Raw genomic sequence first — 15,887 nt, 5'->3', positions numbered from 1 at the left:
AAAAATTAATAAATGTTCATGTTATAACATATGTAACATTAGACCATTTCTCTTCTTGTATTCTCGTATGTCTCGTTTTAATATATACTTATAAAACTAGAAAATGATTTTAAATAGTATATGCTATTCTTATAAATTATCTATCTTTCCTAATGACATTAGTCGATTTAGCTCCATTATAATGAGTCTGTTGCCTATTGAAAAGACTTTATTGAACTGTAAAAACTTATTATTGCTGATACTATATGAGGAAATATGGTTGTCAGCCAAGAAAGCCGCGATTTTAATGATATGTTATACTCTAATATGCTACCATTTAACGCCTGTATACTTTAATACTCTCTCTAGTTGTGATGTGTTTTCAACGTACATATGTATAGATGTTTGCTTCGAAGAGAAGATCTTGCAGCACGCCATGACCTATAGTATACCATTATACAGGTGATTTTTTCACAATTTGTTTCAGTTAAGAAGAGTTTGAACCGTCTGTAAAAATGGAACAATTGCTGTAAACGTTGTCAAAATTGCTGTAAACGTTGTAAAATATGTAGACTTAAAATATACTAAATTGTACAGGCTATGACTTTGATAATCGTTATTGTCAACACCTGAGAGAAATTATGTTTAGATATACAACATGTATACATATATTTACAAGTTTTCTGTACAATATTGACCATCATAAAGGGCATTACTATTCCTAGGTGATTAGTTAATAACGGCAAATATGGGACAAGGAACGAATCTTTAAACAGAAATACATATTTATAATAAAGTATTGTCAAATATTACATAAAAACTGAACGTGCCGTGCAAAACACTATTTCGTCAAGGTTTTCCTTTGTATACTTTTTTCAATCGTAACGCAAAGCGTCCGACAGATTACTCTCAATCTCACTAATGATCAACCAAAGCCTACAAACCCAGCTTTATAAAACTGTTGGCCTCTCTATCGCCCTACAAACCCAGCTATATAAAACTGTTGGCCTCTCTATCGCCCTACAAACCCAGCTATATAAAACTGTTGGCCTCTCTATCGCCCTACAAACCCAGCTATATAAAACTGTTGGCCTCTTTATCGCCTAAGAAATAAAAGTAGAACACATATCAATTTTTAATTTTTTCTTAACGGTGAGTATGGCTATAAACCAAAGATGTACGTATGTTGAATATTGCTTGTTACGCAATATCATTTGTTCTGTATTAGGTATTGCTTGTTACGCAAGATCATTGATGTGTATAAGACTATTTCAATTACGAATAAAAGATCTTTGATGTGTATTGGGTATTGATAATTACCCGAGATTATTGATATGAAATTGGGTATTGCTAGTTACACAAGAACTTTGATGTGTTTTAGGTATTGCTAATTACGCAAGATCATCGATGTGAAGTGGGTATTGCTAATTACCTAAGATCTTTGATGTGTATTAGGTATTGCTAGCTATGCAAGATCATTGATGTGTATTAGGTATTGCTTGTTACGTTAGATCACTGATGTGTAAAATATGGTGCTGGTGGATGTCTATTCAGCTGAAAAATATCACTTATTCGTGAAAGTTTTTCAGTCGAATTGTTAAATACGCTATGGTTTAAAGAAATACTGTAAATAGCTGCAGTATGTTATTTCGCATTCTATTACCAATTATCGTTATTCCCTGCGGTCTGGAGACCGCAGGGTATTGGTACGCGTTTAACTTTTGAGGCATGGAGGAGCACGTGACCTGTTTTCGGTACATGGAGGAGCATGTGATATGTAAACCGTACATGATTGGTTAATTGACCTTTTCGAAAACCTAGCTAAATACCGTTTGCCGGTACGTTACGGATTTACCTGTTGGGAATTAGTAAGAACAAAAACAAAAAACTATTACGTGATATTTCTAATTTTCTATAATTATTTTACCGTTTAAGGTGGAAAAACTTGAATGATGTGTTTGAAAATTATCCATGTTTCTTTAATATCTATCTCAAATTTTACAAACAATAAATTGTTTGTACTGAAAATCTACAAAATTTAAATATTCGTAGTGACATCTGCCATAATAAATAGAGTTATTTTCTGCGTTATTTTCTGCGTAAACTTGTGTGTTTACTTTAATTATTTTCTGCTCGGAATTATTCATAAAATGGTAGGCTTTTCTTAAGCTACAGTCTCACTTACATCCCGGCAGAGCCCCGGCAGAGCCCCGGTAGACGTCCGGGGTTATCCGGGAACGACCGGGGTACGACCGGGAACAACCGGGGTACATCCGTAACTCAGCCGGCAAAGTCCTGGATGATCCGGGATGATCCGGGAACATCCGGCATTCGACCCCGGATGGAATAAAATATTTAATATCACCGGGGTGGTCCGGGATGATCCGGGAAGGTATAGCTTTGCCGGCTTCATCCTTAGCTCTGCCGGGAACGACCGGGGTTATACCGGGAAAGCACCGTAGCTCTGCCGGCACAAACCGGGGATGATCCGGGGTATGATATAGCCGGTAGAGCTACGGTAGAGCTACGGTAGAGCCCCGGTATATGCCGGCAGAGCCCCGGTAACTACAGGCAGAGCCCCGGAGGATAAAGGTAGAGCTACGGTTGATCCCGGTAGAGCCCCGGCAAAGCCCGGATCATTTCAAAAGAATAAGGACAATTTGCGATGATTGAACTTGTTTGTATTAAAAGCCTTCCCATTTCCCTTCTATCCAGTATGGCATAAGGATTTTTCAGAAAATCATCATGAATTACTATTCTGGAACAATAGATATTATATTAAATAAAAATTATGTATCAATGTTATCATTTTCGGGCGTTTTCAATCCACCGGGGTTCTACCGGGGCTCTGCCTGGATCGTCCGGGGCTCTGCCTGGGTCAACCGGGGCTCTTCCGGCGTCATCCGGGAACGACCGGGGAAGCACCGGCATGAACCGTAGCTTCACCTGGGCTCTGCCTGGATGATCCGGAGCGCATCCTGGGTGGTTAGTTGGGAACTACCGTAGTGCTGCCGGGGTAAGTGTGACCGCAACAATAATTTCACCCCGGATCGTCCCGGATCATCCCGGTAACTTACCGGGATGGTCCTGGGCTCTGCCGGGAGTAAGTGAGACCGAGGCTTAATAAAAAGAAATAATTGTTTTATGTTCGACCTTCTCTGATCTTCAACGGTCACCAGTTTCCAAAGACCTTCTTCTATAGTGGTCGTTTATTCAATTGTCAACTATATTCCTGATACAAACGTTTATTTACCACCCCCCCCCCCCCCAAAAAAAAAAAAAATAATAATGTTGAAAATAGTTAAATGAAATATAATTATATCATTAAAATGTTCACCGCAGGAAACCATTTTACTTGTTTTAGTTATAAATGTATTAACTGTTGTCTATCTGTATCAATTAAGGTAGAACTCTCCTAATGTAATATCTCCACTTTGAAGAGTATATAAATAAGCTACAAATACTTTAAACTGTATTGAAACTGGGAAAAGACTTTCATGAGCTTTCATAGTTTTCTGCCTAATCCAAAATATTGTTCATCATGCAAAATGTAATTATATCGAATAATATGTTTAAAGCAAAATGGAGCTCGTGTATTCAAATTATGTTTGTATCTTGGTATCCTGACATTTTCAAAGTCTAATAAAATCAAAATTTTATAGGTATAGTACTTGATATGTGGCAAGATTAAAATGTAAGTCTAAAAAGAAAATCGGCAAACTTTTAAAACAGTCTGCTTAATGATTGAGTAGAGTTTACGCATATTTTGAATAAGGCTCTCTTAGCTTGAAAATAATTAAATAAGTGCTTAATATAGATGGGGATAAGGTGACATTTTTATACATATTTCAAAAACTTTGATTAGACACAATCTATATTTAAGTTTTAATTCTTATCATAAACAATTCGATATATTTTGTTTAAAATTTGAATACAGAACTATGCGTCAATAACCACTACAGTTATTTCAAGGTACATAACTAATCATATGAAGTACCACAATCCGCTATTTTAATTAACAACTTCCTCAACACAACTAAGGTTTAACTATATTACCTAATGGTTTTACATAACGTAATTTCATATTGCACTGGTAAATATATGCAGATTTTTCTCTCCGTCGAGGGGGCGGGGTCGTATTTGAGCAATGATACATGTAGCAAATATAGAAATATATGTATGCAATTGATATCGAAGACTTAAATGAAGACAAAATATCGATGACTTAGGTAACCCAGGCTGCCAAGTTAACTCTACTTTTCCCGACTCTTTTACATAAGCTTATAGATCTACACCTTTAATTCTCCGTTTACATTTTTTATGCAATCATTTATGAAATTGAACATTAATTTCTATTTGAATCTTGTAAAACGCTGATATTCTTAAATTTGTTGATGTCAAGTTATTAACGTTACATGACGAACAGACGGTGACATAGTTTGCAAACATATTAGTCGTCAAAAGTGAAGTACAAAAACCATCTAACCTGATTACCAGACGTGTGAAGAACTTCCGGTGTTTTGTTAGAATCAGAATGAACGCTCTCCTCATCGTCAGTAGCGTCATCACTGACGTCATCAACGGTCATCATGTTTACTAGATTCATTTCATATCCCATCATATTTGGTTATTATTCCAAAATATATAGAATAGAATTGAATAACTTAAGCAGATCCTAAGAAAGATTTATGTTTCTTTCACTTGCACTGATTCTTGCAATACATTTAGAAATTTTCTGAAATTTGTCACTCATTTTAGAGTCCACATAGATTCTACATACATTTTGCTAACATTAGATTTAGATCTTTATTATTGTAAGTCACAAATAGCTCTATTGTGCACGATTTATAGAATATTTTCTTTGCTAAAATTAACATATTTCATTACTAGAAACAGGAATTCTCAGGAATTTTCAGTAACTTATGAAACCTTGATAATTATGTCTGCACATAGTTTCATAAATTCAGTAGTTCAAAATAATGGATTCATTTTGGCAATAAGAACAACTTTCTTCGCTTAACAAATCATCAAAGTTTTATGTTGAAACTCTATTTTGCCTTACTTTTATATGTTTCTTGTTTGATTTTTTTTCCGAATTCACAATTAATCCAGTTTGATGTATGGTAGACGAAAGTTAGAGTTTCACAATTATACCGCCCAACAAAACAATAACTGTATGACAGTAGTGATCTCTATATTGTAATTATACCTATCTTAATATACACTATATATTATACACTATATATTATATATAAGTGATTGCAGTCACAACATGTGGCTATAATTATAGATAATTTTCACGTGCTAACTTCACCGGTAACATATATAATATATATAAGACACACGTATTTTAATATTTATATTTAAAAATGATATTTCATTCCAAAAAGAATATTCATTTTTTTCCAATTAGATTATTCTATTAATATGATAAATTTATTACAATATATGCCTCACTGTTACACACATACATCCATGTTGTCATTGACATCAAACAACCATTCTTGTGTAGTAATTCCATATATAAAGCAATTTGCATATTATGTGAACAGTTTTCAAGAAGAATGCATAAATTTCTACTTCAGTAAAACCTGTAGTGACATGTCGCATTGATTTTCACTTAAGTCTGTGAGATACAAGTAATAATATAAGTCTTTTCTCCTTTATATATTGTTATATGTAAAACATTTCTAGATACAAGTAATAATATAAGTCTTCTCTCCTTTATATATTGTTATATATAAAACATTTCTAGATACAAGTAATAATATAAGTCTTCTCTCCTTTATGTATTGTTATATATAAAACATTTCTAGATACAAGTAATAATATAAGTCTTCTCTCCTTTATGTATTGTTATATATAAAACATTTCTAGATACAAGTATAGTATGGTTAAAAATAGGCATTAGAAGCTTTCCCCCACAATAAACATAGAAATAAGCATAAAAATAAGCAAGGAAATAATAAAAAAGAAGATCTTAAAATAGATAAAAACAAGAAAATTAATTGAATTGATATCCCCCAACCACCCACCTCATCGAATGATACAAATCACTTAATTGAACCTTATTAGTATTATGTGAGCCGCGTCACGACAAAACCAACTTAGTGGGTTTGCGACCAGCATGGATCCAGACCAGCCTGCGAATCCGCGCAGTCTGATCAGGATCCATGCTGTTCGCTTACCAACTCTATTACAAGTGGAGAAACTGACAGTCGCACTATGTTGGTTTTGTCGTGACGCGGCTCATGTTACCTCAGAGCATTTTTATGAAACAGTGCCCTCAAAATTAGGCAGTTTTAAGCAAAGATGAAGAAGAAATCTTCTTGACACATAATGGCATTGAGATGATACTTTCACATTATGTTTGTGTGTTTGTTTGGGTTTTACGTCACGCCGACAAAGTATAGGTCATTTGGCGACGTTCCATCTTTACTGATGGAGGAAGACCTCAGGTGCCCTTCCGTGCATTATTTTTAGGTACGAACGGAAACCTGAGTAGAACCACCAACGTTCCGTAAACTAGCTGGATAGCTTCCTCACATGAAAGAATCCAAAGTCCCTGTCGGGATTCGAACCCACAGCGGTGAGGGGCAAGTGGTTTGAAGTCAACGGCCTTAACCACTCGGCCACGGACGCCCCCTTTGACATTATGTAAAATAAATCAATGCTCTTTTCTTTTTTCTTTTCCTTTATTAGATTTATCTGTCTGTGAAGTTTCAAATTGTTATCTTTTAAACTTTATTTGCTCTACTCCATTCAAATTTAACAATTTACAAAGAGCAATAACTCCAATATGATATAAAGTTATGATTCTAAAACTGTTAACTTTTCATTAGGTTTTCAAGTTGGTAAGTACACATTCTTAATTATGTCGTCGACAAAAAATAAGTATGAAACATTTCAAAGGAATTTTCTGAATATTATAACGTAGACACAAAACATGTATGTATAGTTTCATTATTCAATTTTCACTAATCCGTCGTTTTAGTCCTATTATCATTTAAGATCCAATTAAGATCCACTTTTATAGATATTACTGTCAGATATCAATATCAGACATATCACATAACATAAATAACAAGAATGATTGTTTCATGACACTTATGGTTTTACAATCGCGACTTTCATTCCCAGGTTAACTATGATATGCAGAATTTCATTTACATGTGAATCTTTCTTTCCTAGCAGATTAAACGATCGATTCAAAGAGAAGCTACAAATTACTGTACACTGCTTAATTTAGTGTTGTGGGATAACATTGTGAGGCACGCTGGCTTATGCACACTAGTTAATTTAGTGTTATGAGATAACACTGTGAGGTACACTGGCTAATTTAGTGTAGTGAGATAACGCTGTGAGACAAACTGGCTGATTTACTAGTGTTGTGAGATAACGCTGTGAGACACACTGGCTGATTTAGTGTTGTGAGATAATGCTGTGAGGCACACTGGCTGATTTAGTGTTGTGAGATAATGCGGTGAGGCACACTGGTTAATTTAGTTTAGTGAGATAACGTTGTGAGACACACTGGCTAATTTAGTGTTGTGAGATAATGCTGTGAGGTACACTGGCAGATTTATTGTTGTGAGATAATGCTGTGAGGCACACTGGCTGATTTAGTGTTGTGAGATAACGCTGTGAGGCACACTGGCAGATTTATTGTTGTGAGATAATGCTGTGAGGCACACTGGCTGATTTAGTGTTGTGAGATAACGCTGTGAGGCACACTGGCAGATTTATTGTTGTGAGATAATGCTGTGAGGCACACTGGCTGATTTAGTGTTGTGAGATAACGCTGTGAGGCACACTGGCTGATTTAGTGTTGTGAGATAACACTGTGAGACACACTGGCTGATTAAGTGTTGTGAGATAATGCTGTGAGACACACTGGCTAATTTAGTGTTGTGAGATAATGCTGTGAGGTACACTGGCAGATTTATTGTTGTGAGATAATGCTGTGAGGCACACTGGCTGATTTAGTGTTGTGAGATAACACTGTGAGGTACACTGGCTAATTTAGTATTGTGAGATAACGCTGTGAGGCACACTGGCAGATTTATTGTTGTGAGATAATGCTGTGAGGCACACTGGCTGATTTAGTGTTGTGAGAGAACACTGTGAGACACACTGGCTAATTAAGTGTTGTGAGATAACGCTGTGAGACACACTGGCTCATTTAGTGTTGTAAGATAATACTGTAAGGCAAACTGACTAATTTAGTGTTGTGAGATAATACTGTGAGGCACACTGGCTAATTTAGTGTTGTGAGATAACACTGTGAGACACACTGGCTAATTTAGTGTTGTGAGATAACGCTGTGAGGCACACTGGCTAATTTAGTGTTGTGAGATAACGCTGTGAGACACACTGGCTAATTTATTGTTGTGAGATAACGCTGTGAGACACACTGGCTAATTTAGTGTTGTAAGATAATACTGTAAGGCAAACTGGCTAATTTAGTGTTGTGAGATAACGCTGTGAGACACACTGGCTAATTTAGTGTTGTGAGATAATGCTGTGAGACACACTGGCTAATTTAGTGTTGTGAAATAATGCTGTGAGACACACTGGCTAATTTAGTGTTGTGAGATAACGCTGTGAGACACACTGGCTAATTTAGTGTTGTGAGATAATACTGTGAGACAAACTGGCTAATTTAGTGTTGTGAGATAACACTGTGAGACAAACTGGCTAATTTAGTGTTGTGAGATAACGCTGTGAGACACACTGGCTCATTCAGTGTTGTGAGATAACGCTGTGAGACACACTGGCTAATTTAGTGTTGTGAGATAATGCTGTGAGGCACACTGGCTAATTTAGTGTTGTGAGATAATGCTGTGAGGCACACTGGCTAATTTAGTGTTGTGAGATAATGCTGTGAGGCACACTGGCTAATTTAGTGTTGTGAGATAATGCTGTGAGGCACACTGGCTAATTAAGTATAATGTGGTATATCAGATAAGTAAATGTTATAAAACAAACAAGGTATTTTAAGAGTTTTTGAGGTACACTATATTATTAAGTGTTGTGAGGAACACTAGGTAATCAAGAGTTGTGTAGTGTACTATGTAATAAAAAGTTGTGAGGTACGTACGTTAATTTATAACTATGTTGTACACAATGTAATTAAAAAATAATTAATAATCATTATAATTTTAAGATAACTTAAAGACAACAGAATTTAGAATAAATAATATGTCAAATAAGCACCGTAAAATACTTTAATTGTTTTTAAAAAGAATCATGTTAAAAAAGTGAAAATATATGAGCATGTTTCCTTAACGCAAATAATTTCCACTTTACTGCAGCAATATCATGCCGTGTTCTTATCAATAAAATAAAGTGAATAAATTATGGTAAGTTCGTGGAGTTATATTTATGTTTCCCTTGAGAAAATACATTGTCTAGAAACCAGCGGTATCATGTATCGGGACCATTTATTCTAAAAAAAAAACTCAATAATTTTAAATTTCATCATTAAACATCATATAGTTGGTTTTATTGAAAGATTAACGATCTCATCAACGTTCTAAGATAAAATTATACACTGACAAACGTTATATGATTGCTCAAAAACTATCATACACTGACAAAAGTTATATAAAGGATCACAAATCATACACTGACAAACTTTATGTGACTATTCAAACAATTATCATACATCGGCGAAAGCTTTGTGAGAGATCACATTTCTTTTACAAAAATATGTTTCTAATTTATTTGAAAACAGAAAAGAATACAATTAGTTCAAATACAAATATTTGTTTATATTTCACAAAATTACACTAAGCCAACTAAAATTTAGTCGATATAAATTTAAAAAGAGAAAATATATACTTAGTACCTGTACATCTTTGCAGATACTCTGTAATCTTTTATATTGCGTCATGAAGAAAACCATATAATAATCATCGTCCCTATATTCCTACATTTGTCTAAATATGTTCCCTCAAACTATAGCTGGTGTTCCAAACATTTTATGATTCGTTACATATCATGTATCAAACATCAATGGTTATAATTTACATCAACTTAGACAAATTAATATGACATTATGTTTTATACATAAAACATTAGGTTCTATAGAAGGTCAAACTGATTATGTCTTTGTAAAGTAATGAAACAAATGAGCCGCGTCACGACAAAACCAACATAATGGGTTTGCGACCAGCATGGATCCAGACCAGCCTGCGCATCCGCGCAGTCTGATCAGGATCCATGCTGTTCGCTATCAGTTTCTCTACTTGTTATAGAGTTGGTAAGCGAACAGCATGGATCCTGATCATGCGCAGGCTGGTCTGGATCCATGCTGGTCGCAAATGCACTATGTTGGTTTTGTCGTGACACGGCTTAAATGGAGTCAGATATGACCGAGATTATTGAGGGATAATAATGCTCTTTTGTTGAATACATACGTACGCATACTGACTGGAAAAGCCGTTATATACTACATTAAAAAAATGTTATGCTGAAGTCAATTATTCGTTTACAAATGATTAATAATAATAATCATAATAATTATCAGAAATGTTAAGATAACTTTAAGACAACATCATTTAGAATAAATACAATGTCAAATAGGCACCGTAAAATACTTCAATTGTTTTTATAAAGAATCATGTTAAAAAAGTGAAAATATATGAGCATGTTTCCTTAACGCAAATAATTTCCACTTTACTGCAGTAATATCATGCCGTGTTCTTATCAATAAAATGAAGTGAATAAATTATGGTAAGTTCGTGGAGTTATATTTATGTCCCCCTTGAGAAAATACATTGTCTAGAAACCAGCGGACTAGTCAAACAGTAATCATACATCGGCGAAAGAGGTCACATTTCTCTTACAAAATAATGTTAATTTATTTGAAAACAGAAATTAATACAATTAGTTCAAATACAAAATATTTGATTATATATTTCTATATAAAGCAAACTTATTGTTTATTCAAACACAGATTTGTTAGGGAACTATACTCAGACCCAATACAAATATAGAGTAGCACTGACAACACTACTCAGGAAGATTTGCTACCCCAACACAAATACGTAATATGTAAATCATGTAATTTGAGAGCGATTGAAAACGAATATCATTTTTTTGTTTGTCCGCGTTACAGAGATCTTAGAATGATTTTTTAAGGATTCTATTTTCTTTGTGATACATGATTAAATCTGGCGATGTCAAAGAAAACATTGTTAGCATTTGCAAGTTGATTTTTATATTTAGCAAACTATAAACGTATTATTTGACATCACATAACAATCAGGAAATCTTATCTTATCATTTTTGTCACTGTGTCATTGTGTATGTAAAATTAAACAATGCAGTATGCTTAATAAACTTCGTACTCATGTACATTATGTCATAATTTATCATTCATATGAAATAAAGAACCAAGTCAATTTAGAATAATACACATATTCTTGTCATTTGTCTTTTATCTATTATACGTTTACACATATACAAAATGTATAATCATCTTCTAAATACGGACAGCTTAGATAATAAGAATAACATTTATTCGAAAAACAACACAGATTCAAATTGTGACATTATGAACACGTCGACACAAATCTGTAGGGAAAAAAAAGAAACACATGTATATTGTACCTGCACATCTTTGTAGATACTCTGTATCATTCTATATAATATCTATATAAAACATCCCTATATTCCTAGCTTTGTCTGAACAACATAGTTTGTATAGTTCACAATAGATGGTGTATCAATTATTATATGAGTCACATATCAAGTTATCATATTATAAAACATTATATGAGTCATATACGATCATATATCAAACATCAACGGTTATAATCTATAACCACTTTGACAAATTAATACGACATTGTATTTTATATATAATTCATTATTAACTATAGAAGGTCAAACTGATGAACATTTTTGTAAAGTAATAAAACAAATGAGCCGCGTCGCGACAAAACCAACATAGTGCGTTTGCGACCAGCATGGATCCAGACCAGCCTGCGCATCCGCGCAGTCTGATCAGGACCCATGCTGTTCGCTATCAGTTTCTCCACTTGTAATAGAGTTGGTAAGCGAACAGCAAAGATCCTGACCAGACTGCGCGCATGCGCAGGCTGGTCTGGATCTATGCTGGTCGCAAACGCACTATGTTGGTTTTGTCGTGACACGGCTCAAATGAAGCCACCAATGTCGGATAATTTAGGGATAATTATGCTCTCGTGCGGTGAAAACGCGTATGATGCCAAGAAATGTTAGAACGTGAATTTCTGTATCACTATAACTTGTCTAGAGGGAAACAGTTTCACAGCCACTTATGGAAATATTCAGAAATTTGTCGGATCAGAACTCGAGGGAAATTATTTCTGATGAATGAAGGTCTATATTTACGGGATGCCGTGATAAAAATAACAACAAAATATCTCCCATTATACAACAATCAGTATTAGCAATATCATCTTAATTCACACACATTTTGTTTTTATAAGTAAAAAGTAAAAAAAGATACCAGAATGGTACGTGGAGTTCTGCAGAATTAATACAACAGTTACTTTTTTTACCATAACCAATGTTGCACGGTGCTATAATTGTGAAAGCGCGATAACATGATGAACAATTGCTATGGTGCTATAACATGATGAACAACCGCTATGGTGCTATAACATGATGATTGGACCCACAAATCGTCAAATATATTAAATAAACCACCATGATGCAATAGCATGATTATGGGAGGGGGAATCCTGCCCGATGGTTGGAATACATGATGATTAAATTAAAGAATAGAAAATCAACAAAAAACGCGATAGTATGATGACATGATGATGTAAACATTGGGGTTCTATGACATAATAATGGGGGAAATGCCCACGATAATGCGATGTCATTATGATGTTGAATGACATGACAATGGGGAAAGCCCCACAATAATGCGATGCCATAATGATGGAAAACCCCATTGGTGATGATAAAAACACGATTGTGCGATGATAAGAAAATGAAGACCGCAGTGGTGCGATGACATAATGAAAGTTTTCCCATTAAGTAACGATAATTTTTACAAGAGAAACTTACTTATGTATTATCTCAGTTGTATTAAGTGCCAGTTCTAAGAAATTGATTTTAAATAATTGATTATACTGTTTAAATCATCAGCAACTGAGTGTTCATTGAACGCCGCCTTTCTTTGTTGATCTTGTTTATCATGTTTTTTTTTCAATTATAATTGTTTATAGTTTTAGCAATAAGTAAAAGAATCTAAGTCTAAGCATTGTAGTTTCAATCATGAATCATGTAGTTAAAATGAATTATTAACTTAACATCATAACGAGGTTTAAATCATGGTAACGGAGTATAAATTATGATTAACGGAGTTTAAATAATAAGTAATAAAAAACTAAATCATGCATAGTAATAGAGTTTTAAAAAACTGGTGGAGTTAAGTCATAAGTAATGGTGTATAATTACGAATAATGGAGTTTAAATCATAAGTTATGGATTGAATCATGAGTAACTTAGTTTCAAAATAAGCAATGTAGTTAAATTCATAAGAAATGAAATTTACATCAAAAGTAACGGAGTTTTATTCAGAAGCATGAAAATTATACCAACATGAATCTTGGAATACTAAAGTATTGTAATGTCATGGCAAGGAACTGTTGAAAGATAAGGGGCATTTTTTTTCTTAAAGCTATATGTATAAGTTATATCCCTTTTAACTTAGAATGTTTGTCAAAAGTGTTTATTATTAGTTGGGTGATTTCAAAACAATCAAAGCTATTAACTTGAAACTTGTAATACTTGATAATCATGATATTGTAACATTTGTAAAACAATGGAAATTATCCTAACACCAATGCTTTTATATTTTTGAAAATTGTCAATAAAAGTGATTGCCTTTTACAGACAGCGTTAGTCTTGTTCCTTCTTCTTATGTTGAAAAATCGTGTTACTATGACAACAAATAGACTTGAAATATTGCAAAACTAGCAATTAAATTGAACACATATATTAGGGGCGTTACTGACTTACTTCTTGAGGGGCTCTAACCGTTAGCGGACTTTTGTATTGCTTACAATACTTTGTCACTGTGTCATTGTGTATGTAAAATTAATGAATACATAAGAGAGACTGGTGTGTAACTAAATGTAATTCAGATATGGTGTTTACAAACAATTGTAGTGTTTACCGGTGCTAGGGGGCGTGAGGGATGTTGCACTTATTCATTATCCCTTATGTACAGACTCAATCAAACCGAGTCTGCAATTCTAATGTAATTTTGTTGTGAGGGATCACTTTGTTTCCAGATATTTAAATATACATGTATACAGTGTGTCAATAAATATATTCTAGATTCGTTCTTACATGTATTATTCTATAAATCATGTAATGTATTTTTATACACCATGAAACGAAGTTTATTGTTGATCCGTCCGTACGTCGGTTTGTCCATTTCATGGTTTTCAGACAACAACTAAAGTTTTTAATCAAATTTGGCATATAACATCCTTATGTATGAACTTCCGTTAACATTTGGATTGCTACGAATGTGTCCGGAAAATAACCAAAGTTAGGAATGAGATATTGTAATCAAACTTGATATATGAAGCTTATAAATGTTATGGATTGCTTTTTATACCCTGTAGAGTCAAGTTCAAGGTCACTGTTAATAAACATAGAAAAAATATAGTTTGCAATGAGATTTTGTAATCAAATTTGGTATACAGCAATCTTATGAGGAATCCTTTAGATGATGTAGCTTTCTGACTCCCTGGAACAAAGACAATGTAATTGTTACTAAAAATAGAAAAATAGATTTCTGGTGATTACTACACTTAGCAATGAGCAAACTTCTATGAAGATCCCGGTTTGGATTGCTTCTGGGATCAAGGTCAATGTTTCTAACAGAAGAAAATGTTTTCCGGACGATAACAAGCTAACAATGAGAAATTGTAATTAAACATGGCATAAAGCAAGCTTATATGAAGACCCCAATACGGAATTTTTTGGGACCTCCTGTGGTCAAGGTCAAGGTCACTGATACTTAACGTTTTTCATAGATTATGTTTAGCAGATGAATATTCTTTTTTTAACAAAGCAAGCAGTTGTAATAATCTTTTGTAAACAGATGAACTATCATAAATTATTATATAAGCTATAAATAGCTTTGAAATGCCTTTCCCTGATTGGCTAACAAGCAACTTTTTGTAAAAAATAACAGGTCAATATCAGAGTATATTCACTGTTTTTTTTCCTAAAAATAGATTTTCAGAGTATATTCACCGGTTTTTCTTCTAAAAATAGATTTTCTGGAAATCCCTTAAAGACGCGAGACTTTTACGTGATGTCACGCCAAATTTGTTGTTATTTTTCTGAAAAAACTTTGTGTGGGTGTACATAAGAGTCAAATTAGTCTATTTTAGTTACCGTTTTTCATTTTTAAGAACAAAAGGGATTAGCATGCCAATGGAAAGGGCCAAATTATGGAAACAGTAGACAAGCTGAAAACTAATGATTTCCGTCGTATGCAATGGCAGATGTGATAAGCCATATAAAAGCTATTTATAAATTATATAATAAAACAGATATGTACTTTTTAGCTGTTGAATATGATGTGATATGTACTAAAAATTAATATTGACCTCGGCGAATATTAATTTTTTAGTACATATCACATCATATTCAACAGCTAAAAAGTCCATATTTGTATATTATTATATAAGCTATAAATAGCTTTGAAATGCCTTTCCCTGATTGGCTAACAAGCATTTTTTTGTAAAAAAATAACAGGTCAATATAAGAGTCTATTCACTGTTTTTTTTTTTCCTAAAAATAGATTTTCAGAGTATATTCACCGGTTTTTCTTCTAAAAATAGATTTTCTGGAAATCCCTTAAAGACGCGAGACTTTTACGTGAT

General features: G+C 33.7%; 1 protein-coding gene across 11 annotated transcripts in view; it reads right to left on the bottom strand.

Annotated features, from left to right (window-relative positions):
- The window catches only part of LOC132749608 (cys-loop ligand-gated ion channel-like), a 110,893-nt gene that overhangs the window by 41,506 nt on the left and 53,500 nt on the right, over positions 1–15,887 (bottom strand). Inside the window, exon 1 of one of the 11 annotated variants that reach the window (XM_060739449.1) lies at positions 11,596–11,697. The exons of 8 other annotated variants lie outside the window; for them this stretch is intronic. In XM_060739449.1, coding sequence (XP_060595432.1) covers positions 11,596–11,625 — 30 coding nt within the window. In that variant the 5' untranslated portion in view covers positions 11,626–11,697. Of the gene's footprint in view, positions 1–4,465; positions 5,143–9,829; positions 9,984–11,595; positions 11,698–15,887 lie in introns of those variants that run through there. 2 more of the 11 variants (XM_060739448.1, XM_060739444.1) reach the window with 2 other exon arrangements.

This window comes from Ruditapes philippinarum, unplaced genomic scaffold, assembly GCF_026571515.1.
Source record: "Ruditapes philippinarum isolate M1 unplaced genomic scaffold, ASM2657151v2 ctg4743_1_1_1_1, whole genome shotgun sequence".
Classification (NCBI taxonomy): domain Eukaryota; kingdom Metazoa; phylum Mollusca; class Bivalvia; order Venerida; family Veneridae; genus Ruditapes; species Ruditapes philippinarum.
Note: the sequence above shows the minus strand (reverse complement) of the source record. Positions and strands in the feature narration are given on the sequence as shown.